This window comes from Pristiophorus japonicus, chromosome 3 (assembly GCF_044704955.1).
Source record: "Pristiophorus japonicus isolate sPriJap1 chromosome 3, sPriJap1.hap1, whole genome shotgun sequence".
Taxonomy (NCBI): domain Eukaryota; kingdom Metazoa; phylum Chordata; class Chondrichthyes; family Pristiophoridae; genus Pristiophorus; species Pristiophorus japonicus.
In genome coordinates this window covers 54,123,047-54,137,393 of record NC_091979.1, presented here as the reverse complement: position 1 = coordinate 54,137,393, position 14,347 = coordinate 54,123,047, and the positions used below count along the sequence as shown (strand labels likewise).

General features: G+C 42.5%; 1 protein-coding gene across 2 annotated transcripts in view; it reads right to left on the bottom strand.

Moving 5' to 3' along the window:
* The window catches only part of zeb2b (zinc finger E-box binding homeobox 2b), a 136,880-nt gene extending 127,994 nt beyond the window's left edge, over nt 1-8,886 (bottom strand). Inside the window, exons 1-2 of one of the 2 annotated variants that reach the window (XM_070875356.1) lie at nt 8,634-8,886; nt 5,939-6,086 (exon numbers count right to left, since the gene is read on the bottom strand). In XM_070875356.1, coding sequence (XP_070731457.1) covers nt 5,939-6,011 — 73 coding nt within the window. In that variant the 5' untranslated portion in view covers nt 6,012-6,086; nt 8,634-8,886. Of the gene's footprint in view, nt 1-5,938; nt 6,087-8,212; nt 8,614-8,633 lie in introns of those variants that run through there. The other variant, XM_070875355.1, reaches the window with a different exon arrangement.
* Nucleotides 8,887-14,347: the final 5,461 nt, after the last annotated feature.

The window sequence follows — 14,347 nt, the reverse complement described above, 5'->3', positions numbered from 1 at the left end:
TTTACCACCGGCTCTAACAACATTGCAAACACCTTTCACGTTCGCACTTTTCTCGTGCCCTTACTTTTGTTCACACTGCCAAGCTGCTCCAGCACTGACACATACTCATTTAACTTACTAAGTTCCACAAATAAAAAAAAGTTCACAAATGTATCATTTTATTTCAAGAGAGAGATAAAAAAAAAACCCTCTGAAGCATCACTGTTTCCCTCTCTGGTGGGTTCTGTGGGCGTTGGTGCCAAGCGTGCACAAGCCCCGAGAAAGGGTTAAATCGCCTCTTGCAGAGGTACGACATCACGTTTGCTTGGTAAAGAATTATCCCAGCACCCCGCCTCACACACAAAGCTTCTTTTTTTGCAATCAGCTTGCTACTTCCAACGACCACCAGCCACCACTCCCCCCGCCCCCCCCCCCCCCCCCCACAACCCAGCTCCACAGCCCAAATTTCCTAAGGTTTTGGTTGAAGTAATTCTGGTTCAATCCGCAGCCGTTGGAAACGGTGGAAGAAGAGGGAGAAGGGGAAGAAGGAGGTAATATAAGATGTAGTTCTTCCCCCTACCCCACCCCAGAGTTCTCAAACAAAAAAAATCAGGTTATTCCCCTCAACACTTCTGTTCCATTAAAACCATACGCCGCCCTCTGAAACTATTTCAAAACTAAACTAGCGTTTTAGAAATTGTTTCAGCCCTTTCAGGCACCCAGCTAAATAATGCCAGTTGTGTTTTGTTTGGAAGCAGAGTAATTTCATTCTGCCGTACCCCTGGTTCTGAAAATGACATTCTTGTAAATTTCACCAAGTGCCGCCCAGCCCACTAATTGTTGCTAATTGTCCTCATTGTCTCGCTCCAAACCGTATGGTTGGCTGCCTGTAAATTTCGTGAAGGTTCATTTCGAACGGTGAAAGCTGCACTTTTTTTTAAGATTGGGAAGATAAAGGTGGTTACTGAACTACAGCTGTCAACTTCACTGACAAAGTGGCTGTAAAATACCTTGAACTTCGTGACATGGCAGGGCTAGCTTTCGCGGAATGTCGTATCAGCTCGATTTGTTTTAGTCTGCACGGGCTGAATTATCATTTTTAATTTGAGAATAAAAACGATCTAAAATGTATTTGATCTATTGAAACTAAACTGAAACTAAAATAGAAATCGGAAGAATATTATTTTTATTGCCGGTGGGAGGGGAGGGGGGGGGATCTAGATTCTGTCACTCATTATTATTGCTGAAGTGTGTGGTGCTATACAATACAACAACAACACAAATGTTGTATAGCAGGCATTTTCAGGGTGTACACCTGATCTCAGACACAGCAGACTCGGGAGAAGAATCTAATCCTCTTTCGACAGTTCTGCTCAAGTGTTGCAGCGAGTGGCTACGAATAGTACAGGCATGCCATCCTGAAACATTATCTGTCTGTCAAGCAGGCCAAGGCTACACGGACAGGGGAGAGTGCTCGCCATGTAAGGCTGTAACCAGGGGAAGCCTAGTTAGCTTTCACAAACACCTAAGCTATTTTCCTCGACACCAAACCCTCCCCTCCTTTCTCTCTCTCTCTCTCCCCCTCTCTCTCTTTCCCTCTCACTCTTCTTTTCATCTTGTTCTTGATGCCGAATGCAAATGTAGCCTGCTGGCGGTGAAAGGGCTGAATTGTGATTAAGAAGAAGAAGCTCCTTCTTTGTTCTCCCCCCAGGGGATGTTTACTGGGAGAGACACGGCGGATCAGATATGAAAGGCATTCAGGTCACCATTGATGTGAGTGAAAGTGAAATCATACCTAAGGCATTCAAAAGACCGCAGTGTCAGAGTTCAGCTAACGGTGCCTCTGCTGTGCATATTTTCCCGTTAGGCACAACTCTCAGAGACAACAAAATAAATAACAGTTCTCACAACAACATGCATATGCACACTTCTTTTAAATTTCAAAGTTGTTTTTTAAAATACATGCTAAACATTACACTTTCTGCTAGTCTTCCATATGGCTGATTCATATACCGTTACTAAAATATATTTATGATTTTGTTTTAAAAATCCCATTTAGTTTCTCAACTGATCCTGCATGCATCTGCTCAAACATCAGCAATTAGCTGTCGGAAGATCTGTATTAATTATGTTACACGCTTAAAGCAAAGAATCCTTTTTTTTCAACAGTAATGCCATAGCAGCCAGTCTGACTCAATCCCTCTCCCCACTATTTTTTTAACAGGCTAAAAAAGCCAACTAAAAGCCCATCAGAAAAGGTGTCTGTTTTAGAAGCGCAGACAATTGCACCCTTGTGGTATTGTGGACTGAATAGTACAGTGGACACCCTAGCACTATTGACGTTATAAACATGTAAATGAAACACATTAGTCCTGACAATCAATTGTCTGTGATCACTGCAAACCTGCTCTCTTTCTCTCTGTGCTTTGATGACAGGCGCAAAATAGCATGTACCTTGGGAAGCTGCTTTCTTGGAAATGACACAAGGAGCGAAAAAAATATATACCCAGGCTTCAAAAAGAGAAATCCAGAAAGCTTTCTCTTCTCCCCCTTTATTGAAAGTGCACCTACAATGCCCGGACTAATGACAACGGGCTAAAATGTTTGAACTGGAAATAATCTGCCTTTGTTAAGTCTTGAAAGCAATGTTGCTATAAATGAATTACTGCTTTTCTTTTTTTTACCTTCAGCATGAATGCAGACACAAAACTCTGCTCACAACATCTGGTTCTTTACCCTTAACCCATTCCTCCAATGTACCTTTATTGACAATGATCAATATATCTTAACAGAAGGGAAAGATCCTTTACTAATGTGTTTACTGTCGATGATAGATAACTACTGGTCTGAGGTAAGTAGAGGGGGTGGGGGAATAAATCTTCACAAAGCTAATGAGTGATTTTTACTACCCGAAAAAAATAAGCTGGACGGTTGCTTGTTACTAGACCCACTTTTCACTTTTAGTATACATCATCTAAAATGGAATATAATTATCAAAGCCAATCCCCTCACATTTGCTCATCAGGCGAGCTGCAAATGGCAACTAAGTGTAGCTTTTACAGTTAGCTGTTACTTACAACACCTGATGAAAGTATTGCAACAGCGTTTGAGCGCTGCTGGTAAAGGTTTATAAGGCTCCAAGAGTGATGTTTATTTTCCTGTTGTCTGCAAAGACTTTTTCTCCTATCTCACCCTCTTTTTCTCGTGTTATTTTCAATGTTAAGTTTTTTTTCCCCTCTCTGTTGAAGCGGGGCGGACTCACGAACCTGGACTGAGACATACACTGGGTCAGTCGACCATGATGATAGGCTCACTGTTTAACGTCGCTCAACAGAATCAGCAGTGTCGGCCCACAACAGTTAATCCCATGATAGTTTTATTTTTTTTCTCTCCCTCTTCAAAAGCAAGAAAGCGCTCGACAGATATTTAACAGTTGGATTGCACCGGATTCGGTGGATTTTTAAAAATTTTAAAAATGCACTTGCTTTACTAAATGGGCACACCTGGCGCAGTTCAAGCCTACTTCAAAAAACAATCTCCTAACTTTTGTTTCAAGCCTTTCTCGAGATGCCAGTCCACTTCATTTCGCCGAGGCTGATACTGATCAACTTTTAGCAAAGCTTTCGTGGAAGTGACTGCAGTGATCAGATCGACTGATGGGACAGCAAGATAAATAAATAAAACGATCATAAGCTGATGTGGGTGGTGAAACAGGCAAGCCTACTTAATCATTAAACATTGCGGCCACTATTCTGCAATGGACAAAGAGTACTCTGAGCATTCTCATGAACAGGACCTGTGTGTATTGGGTTGGTGGGATGTGTGTGTGGGGCGGGGGGTACTTACAAAATCTCAGTGCAAAGGGTTAAGCAAAACACCAACAAAAAAGACACTGTTTTTATTCGCACTGAACAAATAGACCCTGAACAACGGGAACGCGGCTACCAGTTGCGAAATTGCTACACGCACATCAATTTCACTTGCTAAAAAGAAGTTTGATTTCTTTTGATCTAACTAGAAATCAAAGTTACCCAAAGTATAAATTATTAAGTATGCGCAGGTCTCCCGAGTCCTGAAACAAAACACTTAAAGTAAAAAGTGTTTCAAAGTTACAGATGAGTCAGTAATCATCTGACTTGGGTTGTGACTGAAACTGACACTGGCTTTTGTTCGATTTTTTCCCCTCTCGGTATTTTTCACTCCCCTCCTGCCCGATCACATACAGTTACTCGAGCAGTCGAGCATCTTCCCTATCCCACGCACACCACCCCCCCCCCCCCCCCACCAACCTCCCCTCTTCGCCTTTCCTGCAATACATATCGCCCTGATAACATCTTCAAATACTGTTATCAGCGGATGCACAAGCAAGGAGCTGACATCTTTTCCATGACTCTAGGAGGGGGGGAGAAGATTAAAAAAAACCTTCTCGTGCAGTCAGCTATGATAAATGCAGACGAATCCCCCGGGGAAAAGCATTTGGATGTATGCATGACACGGGAGAAAATGAAAAGCGCTTTTTACCTGCAGCCTCCAAACTACCGGCCACAACAGGAAAAAGGCAAGGGATGCGGATTCAAATGTTTTTTAAAAAAAACATCACCTCTTTAAAATAACCAGAAAACAATGCACTCAACAAAACTTGAAGTCACGTTAGAGATTCAGCCATTGATCTTCAAGGCAAGTTGGTTTAGAAAGGATCCCTACCTTATTTGCCTGCTCTTAACATTGCTCTCTAATCTCGTGTCCCCATGTTTCGCGAACACACGTACACACAAATAGAGGAAGAAGATTTTTTTTTAAAAGCCCACTCTGGTTAATCTCTTAAACACCAGCAAACGTGCTTTAGGAATACTTGTAAAGGAAGAGGAAAAAGGAAAAGGAATCAGCCTCAAGTATTGATACAACAACGAAAATAAAAGGGGAGAAAATCAATAACTTTAATCTGCTAAAGGAGAAAAAGGCAGACTGCGTACAGGGGGCAAGGTAACAGTCACACACACACACACACCATCTCCTCGTCCACTCGCTATGGACTGTACTTTAAATAGAAACTCGCGATCTCCCCCTCTTTTTCTGCTATTGTCACGGACACTTTATTTACTGATGGAGCCAAACATATCAAGCAAGGAGTGTGTGTGTGTGTGTGGGGAGGGGGGGGGGGCGACACAAGATGAAATGAATGTTATACAAAATGTCGAGTTGGCGGCATAACATTTGAGCCTGTGCGAGGTGAAAACATCAACGCATCGACATAGCCTGATCCCGAAACACACACAACACACACACACAGCTTTAAATAATGTGAGGGGCGACTCACACACACACAAAGATCTAGGTACCAAGAAGAGAAAGGTTTTATTCTGATTCCGTTATCACCCCTCCCCTCCCTTTGCACGCACCACACAATATCAACACAACAAATTATAAAGAAACAAGAGACAGAGAGAGATCTGCTCCTATCAAAAACAGTCTGATCGGCTTATGTTTCCTGATTTGAGGTCTAGAAATTCTTTTTAAAAAGTTACAGTCATCCTTGAAAGGAAAGAAAGCGAGAGAACAAAAAAAACCGGATCAGACAGAAAGTATTAAAACATATAACAAATAGATACGAGGTTTGTTCCGTTAGATTCAAGTGCTGCCAAAGTCTGACACGTCGTTTTTTTATCGAAAGAGTTCAGATAAATAAACCATCGCTTGGAATACAAACAAAAGCGGAACATAACGGTTTTCTCCTGTAGGCAAATTCAAGGTATCGGAGAGAGAGGGACAGGAGTAACTTTCACACAACATACATTTAGCACTTTCACTGGGGGAGGGGGGGGGGGCTTTCTCTTTCCCAGTCAATCAACATTACACACACACACACACACACACACAAAAAGAAGGACCCGCTGCTAATAATCTGAGGCTAACTTTGTGCGGGAGACGATGGCAGCAAAGGAAAGGTGCTCTCTCCTACCGTTTTTCCTCCTGGGGTTGGCTTGTTTTCGCCTCTTACACCTGGGGCCATCCGCCATGATCTGCTGCTTCATTGATAAGAGTGTGATCAGATTCCAGGACTAGGCATCGGCTCGTCCCCCCGGCTCTTTTCACGACGCTTTACGGTCCTTCGGAGGGAGAGAGAGAGAAAAAATAGAGGGAGCGTTTACAAAACACACACACACGCCAACAATGTGTTTTACGGTACTCATTTAAATACTGCCCGCGAAATAAAGCACAGACCCGGCCACCAGCGCACTCGGCGGACTTGGGCTCCAGCGATACCACAAGCCGGCACCTCTCGCAGCTCTCAACGCACATCGCAACTCTCACCACTGACTTTATCCCCAAATCTTCCAAACTGGGGCCATTGCACGCTAGCGGAAAGCCTGCGACTGTCCAAGCACATAAATGCGATCAGCCGGCTGAAATCCGCGTTTATATTATGTATTTTTTTTAAAAACGCGATTTGTTAGAAAGAAGCATGACTATTTGTTTAAAGAGGGTTTTTTTCGGTTGTTGTTGCACTTTATTGTTTGAGAGAGAGGGAAACAATCGCGATCGCTGACTTACGAGATGGGAGAGGTGGACAGAACAAGAATGTACTGACGATCGATGGGGTCGTTGTGTGTGTGTGTGAGAGAGAGAACCAGCATCGTGTTGGTTTGCAGGACTTCAGAAATGTTTGATTTTTATTCCCCCTGACTGTAGGAAACGTGTAATCGTTAAACTACATCAGCGTCTGCAACTGAGGTGATGAAAGGCAAAGTAACGGTGCCGGCTGAGATCAGACTCTATGTCAATCTATGCATTTCCGTCCTATCTGAAATTTGCAGTTTTACCTGCTTTTATTTACTTTTTGCAATCCCCTCCAACCGCCCCCAACCAAATATTACCAATTCTCGTCCCACACACCACACACAGCCCAAAGCATCAAAACACCCGCGATGATTAAAGGTGATTCCGGCTCATGTGGGCAAAGTGTAACTGTAATATGACATGAATGTGGTAATTCCCCCCAAATGTACAGATGTGCTTTTTTTTAAATTTAAAACACACAAAAATCGATTTGCGTCCTGGCAGGAAACGTATGATGGTTTTAAAACATGCTTTGTTGTGAATTCAAACTGAAACGAAACTGACAAATGGAGGGAGTCCAGTCATTGCTCGAAAAAAAGGTTGGCATCAGATAAACCATCAGCGCACAAAAACTGTACGTTTAATGGCTGATATTTATCCCTGCACATTCTACATATGAAAGTGTAACCACACTCCACACAACCCCCCCCCAAAAAAAGCACAGCAACAAAAACCTCAGGATCACTCAAAAATGGCCAGTCTGACTTATCTTATGTAATAAAGTCACATAAGCGACCAAGCATGTCATAGTGAAAAATGCCATCAGTGTGCCACACATAACAACTGCACTTTCTTTTTTACTTACTCGAGTGAAGGGAAGAAGAGAAAATAAACAATTGCGACCACCTCCTACACAATGAATCACACTCTGAACACCCATCCGCTCCCCTGAATTCTGATCAGAACTGACTTTAGTAATTATTCGCCTTCAACACGAACCCAACTTTCATTTCTGTCATTACAATTGATTTTTGTTACCCTTCCCCACCCCTCTGAAGTTGGCTGGGGTATTTTTTAAATGCAGCGAGCAAGGCAAAAAGAAGGTAACACCACATAGTTCAAAAAGGGATTCAAAGTTTTGGTAAGACATCCAGTCACAGCAATAGGGGATTCGGACTGCTTGCTTCAGTTTCTTGTCAATTACAAAATGTGGCTCGCCAAAAATCCTCTACAGTAAGAAATATTCTATCGCTCTTTTAAATCCCTCGAAATTTCCGTCTTTAAATTAGAGCCACAGCGAGCGGGGGAAACGCACCGAGAGAGTCGCACTGTCGCCGCAGGTAACGATGCATTCCAATAATCCACTCCTCACTAAAATAACAAAAGCCACAGAACGAGAAGCAACACGCGTGCTGGGAAAAAGAGAATTGCAATTTTCCTAAAGGATTCACACCAGCTGACGGACTTGCTTTATGTTTTCTCCATCATCACCTTTTTTTTAACACCTGGATGTCAGGTACTTTAACAAAGTTTTTGCACCCAAAAAGCAAACTGCAGAAGCGAAGGAACGGATGAAATTCACAAAAGTTTATTTCCTCGCGCATTACAACACCTAGCACAGAAAATGCTATAGATGTATATAGTATATATATATATATATAAATGTATAAAATACCTGCTCTGTCCTGGCTGTGTTGTTTAGTAAGACTGGTCGGAGATCGGCAGCGTGGAGATGAAGGAGCAGGAAGAACAAGACGAGGTTTTTTAAAAGGGGGAAAGAGGGGAAAAAACCTTTAAAGACTTGAGGAAGGACCGTTATTCCTGCTGTGCAGGTTAGAACTGATCGCTCCGTTGTCTCCCACACCAGGAAACACAACCTGTGGACGGACTGACGTGTTCCGCTTGTTGGAATGACATTTTTCTATAAAGAGCGTCCCTGAAGTGCGGCCCCAGAAACGCACGCCACCTATCTTCGTGGTAAGGGATAATTGAAGACCCGTAAACGTGATCATCGGTAGAAGTGACGTTTTCAAACATTTTTCACCCTCTCTCTCTCACTCACTCTGTGTGTCCACTACGAATCTGGATTAAATTACCTTTCCATTCGCAGCCACCATCAGAGGAAGGGCCGGGGAGTGGAAACGCAGATGTCCCTCGTTCGACGTAACTGTGAAATTGCACCATTCTCACAAGGCTAACTGTATCTGAAAGTCCTGATCACACAGCCCCGTGCTGCTCAGTGACTCCCCCCCGACTCAAAAAAAACTCCAGCCCTTTTCAACTCCTGCTCATAGAAGCAGTGGGAGAGACGGGCGCATCAGGCTCCAGATGAGCCTGCAGATCGGATCTTCCTTGGCTTGTGCCAGCGCTGTTACTGAAATGACATGTACTTTTTTCATAGAAAGTTGCAAGCTCGCGTCTCACGTTTGGTTTCTACTAACCCAATAGTCCCAATCTTCTCGTCCCAAACTGGAATTTCAACATCGATTTCCCACACCCCCGCCCCCGTTGTAAAATGTGTCCCAGCTGAACGTTTGGTAATAACTCGAAACTTTCACCCTAGTCAGAAACTTTTATCTTGGTTTGTTTCAGAGATTTCAAACACACGCCTCACTAAAATGCCCCAGGACCCTTACAGTCTATTACCTCCCAGTGTCTGATTTGTAACCTATAATTATACCTACCTTTTAACTAAAGAGCTGGCCCTTAAACATCAACCTCTAACGATTATTTAAACTACTGTCATAACCTCTAACCCGAAGTAACGGATCTAACAAAAACGGAGAAGGCGGGGGTGGATTCTCCGGAGTGAAACGCTCTAGCGGCTGAAGGGTTAATGCGCTCTGTGGACGAACTTCTCCTGAAACAGGACACAAACCATTACCTGGTTTTAACTTAACGATTGGGATGCGTGAGGTTGGAAGGACATAAAAGCGATTATATTTGGGTTTGCGGGGTGTGGTTCTGAAATGCCTTATGTGCGTATATACGCGCCAGTGTGTCTATGTGAATTTTTCCCCTTTTTTTTCCACCAGTCGTACATTTCCAAAATATCTGCTTCTCCCTCGTTTCACACTGATACCAAAAGCCCAACCTCCGCCGTGCAACCATTGGCTCGGGGACAGCCCCCAAGCTGCCCTGCCCTGACATGTCGCTAACTCCTGTTTGGTTCATTAAGTTTTCAATCACCAGACATTGGGTAATAATAAATCAGATTGATCATTTATTGGAGCCAATCGTTTTGTTTTTGTAGGAATAGGCGGGACCCTGAGGTTTTGGGGATGTACAATTTATGAGATGTTGTGGTTTTTGTAACGAAATGTAAGTGGGCTCCCTGGAGATCTTCAAAAGTCTTGATTCCCGAGATGTTTTTCTTCTTTCATTCCTGTAATGATTCTAACATTAATGGTTAAGGTAGCAGGATCTGGTTGGCTACATCGATCGGGCATGTGAAATATTTGAACAAAATGAGCCGGTGGAGGGGATTCTGCCTAAATGTAAACCAAGTCAATGGACTTTCAAAGTAAAATCGCCTCCATTCCTGTCCGGGAGAAGTCCTGTGCTGACTGCCAGAATTTACCAAGGCCAGACGTCAATCTGCTGTCTCTTAATACAGAACTTTTCTAAATCAGTTTTTTTTTCATGCTGCAACATAACACGATAAAAGAATACACAGGATGGGTGTAAAATGGTGAAAATGGAATCAAGCACTTAAGAGCCTTAGTCACACACCAGGTCCAAGTGATGCTGCTTTCAGGAGCTGCTTCTTTTCACTTAGAATAAATTTTGTCTGAATGTAACTCTTCAAAATAAATTTTCCTTTTGCTGCACACTGTAAACCCATTCATATTTGGGGAGAGTGGGGGGGGGGCAATCATATTGTATGAAGGCTGCATTCCTGGGAAAGGCTAGTTTACTTCAGTGAGTAGAACTCAGCTTTCAAATGATAAATTGTGCAAGACTCAGTGCAGTGGCAAACTGTGGGTGTAATCCCATGAGTAGAGAGTGGACTGGTTCTCCCTTGAGCGTAATTACAATAGGATGTCTTCCAGTTACTTTTTAAAGAAGGACTCTTATCGCCAGCCCTTCGTTTGAAAATCAAATGATTAAAGAGACTAATGATTCACTTGAAAAAATTGTTTTTCAGGCTAGTTCTGTTGATGTATTTCTGCATTATTTTTTTGTTTAAATGGTGGACCGATGACCTAATCGGGGAAACTCAGATAAGTTTAATTAGCCTGACAATATGAAGGACTTGATTTAACATCAACAAAGGTACAGTCATCAAATGGCATCTCAGCAGTGTTGTAAAAAATAAATACATACATTTATATAGCACTTTTCACGAGCACCGGACGTCCCAAAGTGCTTTACAGCCAATGAACTTTTTGAAGTGTAGTCACTGTTGCAGTGTAGGAAAAGCGGCAGCCAATTTGTGCACAGCAAGCTCACACAAACAGCAATGTGATAAAACATATTATCTGGTCATTGTTATTTTGATTGAGGCATAAATATTGGCCAGGACACCAGGGATAATTCCTCTGCTCTTCTTCAAAATAGTGCCATGGGATCTTTTGCATCCACTTGAGAGGGCCTCGGTTTAATTTACATACTATATCTTTGCAAGTATTTAGCAACCAATCTCAATGGCTCAACAAGTCTACCCAGTTAATAGCTGAGCCATAAAGATCAGGAAGGCCCTATGTTTGATCAGCGCTGATTTAACGATCACAGCCAGGGTGGCAGTAATTGAGAAGGGAAAGTTGGCCAGAGTTCGTACTCTCCAGCATCCCCTGCATGAAGTGGCTATGTGTGGTCATCAGGTGAGAGCAGGATTTGGGTAGGCTGTGATGTTTCTTACAATCAAATGGCACCTGACACTGTCAAGACACAGATAGGAATAATGGCCACTTCAGGGAGGCACTGGAGGTCCTGTGTGGACCTGTTCCCCAGCAAGGAAGCAACACCTTTTAGAAGAGCAGAAAAATTGGTGGAGAATACTGGTGAGCAAAGAGGATTAAAACAACAAAACAAGCATGCTGAAGTTAACTTCAAAAAATATTTACTGATTTTTTAATGATAATTGATTTTAAAAAAATTTAAAAGTAAAAAAAAGACAGTAAGAGTAAAATTAGAAAATAATTTGGTGTTGCATGACCTTTTGCTTTCCTATGTGTGTCATCAATCACGTTTATTTTGAGTCATTCATTTTTAAAAGGAATACTGACCGTGATACTTCATAGTAACACACAAAAGTACAACACAGGAAAAGACTCTGCATTTCATCTGACTGGCTCCAAAAATAAATACCTCTTAACCGCCCACTGCCTCAAATAGCTATCCAATTCTGCCTTAAATATTCCCACACTATCTTCCACAATCCATTCCACATGTCCAATGCTCGCTGTGTAAAATAATTCAATCTAAACTATCTGTGCACTGTCCCGCTTCTAAACCTGAGCCCACATTCCTTGGTTCTAGCATTTGTGGCAATGGCAATCATAATATTAAGGTTCAAATTAACTCCCCCTTTAAAAATCTTGAATAATATCTCCTCTGAACCTTCACTTCTTCAGCATAAGAAGTCCCAGGGCCTTCCACTTCTCCTTACAACTCGGATGTCATAGCTAGGCAACAATTTGTTTGTCCTTTACACCATTGCCTCCAATGCCTGGATATCCTTGCTGTGGTACAGTGACCAGAATTGTACACAATACTCTAGGTGTGGCCATACCAGTACCTTGTACAGATTCATTGTCTCCTCTTGGGATATATGTTCTATCTCTCTGGATATATTGATTCGTTTTACTCACTGCTTCCGCACAGTGGACTGTTGGTTTCAGTGGAGTCATTGCCCAGTTTCCTCAGATCCCTTTCCAATGTGGTGTCCTGTGGCATATAGCTATGTAGTTAACATTGCCACTTTAAAAATTTATCTTGCATTTGTCCACTTATCAGCCCATCTTCCTAGCCTATTGAGGCTCTCTCTTTCAGTCTGTGTTAGGTTCTAGAATGGGTTGATTTTGCACGCCATGTGGTTTGTGACTGGGATGAACAGCTTCAACAGAATTTTCTACCTAAATCCCAGAGTGCCCAAGGTAAACTCATGATAGGGAGCCAGGTTAGAATCCAGCTGTAATGTCTGTTGACTGCAGCAGCCTCAGATAGTTTGGGCACAAAGCAAAAAAGCGTGACCCCTTACAGGTGAAGCCCACCATCTACTTCAATTTTGGATCAGAGCTGATGATGAGCGCTGATTGAAATAGAAACAATGGTCAGGCCTAATTGGGATCATTCCATGCTGTAGAATCAACCTAGGCCAAGCCGAAGGAATTTTGCTTCACGTGGTCTGTCCCTTTAAGAAGCCCATATTGCACTGCATTAGTTTTCTGGTGATTGCCTATTTTACATATGTACAGCACATTATTGTAAACAGTGTAATACAATCTGTTAGGTACGTCACTATATTTGCAACAAATTCACCAAAACAATCTGTGAGGATATGTTAAAAATGAATGATCTCCAGATCAGCAGCTGGAGAGGATAACGCAAGAGAGTTCTTTTTACAAAAAATATTAACATAAATTTGACTCTATCTAAAAAATAAATTATTACTGAAAGCAAAGTATGTTAGCAGCTTCACATTTTCGCAATCTTAAGGATCCCAGTTGTGATCACAAAAACCCGCAGAATGCTTATCCCGACTGAAAGCACTGGTGTTGCATTTAAAAGCTGTTCTTGGGCTGATCTGGGTCAACACAAGATTGGAGCCAGTTCATTCAGACAGGAAGGGGTCATGACGCAGGCAGAGGTCTGCAAAATAGAGGTGAGGAACAGTAGCATTTGGGAAGCTCTTTGTTGATCTCTCTCCATGTCACTCAGTTTTTGAAGGCAAATCTACAGCAAGTTAATTAGTCCCAGCTTCTTAGCAACAGTATCCCACTCCCTCAAACCTCCCAAGATGATGTGGTCAGCTATAATTTATGTGAGATTAGATATTTCAGTGAATATTTGCTTGAGTGCAGGACTGGTTAGTTCAAGAGACAAATGTTTTATGATCTTGCCACTTTTATGCCTCTAATCTAAATAAAGGTATAGAAAACTCAAAGACCTACTTGCTATTGTCATTTTGTAAAGACTTGTAAATAAATAAAGCCTGTGGCAAAACTAATACCAAAATGCACCACATTGACTGAATCTATAAAAATGCATCCCCTCCCAGCCACCACAACCACAAGTTTATCCCCTTCTCTCCCTTCCTTTCCTGAAGGAGTTCATTCATGCAGGAGTTCCATGGACATCAGCAGCAGCCTGGTACCACACCTAAGTGGCCATTCTTCATAGATGAGTCTGGACTGCGAGTCTGTTCAGTTGTGGAGATTATCACAGCCAACCTTGCTGGTATCCTCTCTAGAGACGTTCAACAAAAGGCACTGAAGAGCAATTAGGATAAAGAAACTTGTCTAATGTTTTCCTCCCTAGGTCAGGGATACTGAGAAGGCATGTGGCATCCCCACAATGACTGCAGCTAAAGGTCTGCTTACTCAGCACAGACCAGGGATCAAACCTGGGCTCTTCCTGGTCTGTATTACTTTGTGTCATATTGTTGACTTGCCGGCTGCATTCAGGGCAACCCAATATTGCAAAGAGTGCCTCAAACAGGTGCTAGGCACCCTATTTGCATTTGCATTTGCAAAGGGCCTAACGTCTGTTTCAGGCTTTTTCTTTGCCTATATCAATATGGCGGATGGTACACTTCCAGCTTGTAATGAGCATATGCTTCCTGCCCGCCATATTGGAGGCATAGGCG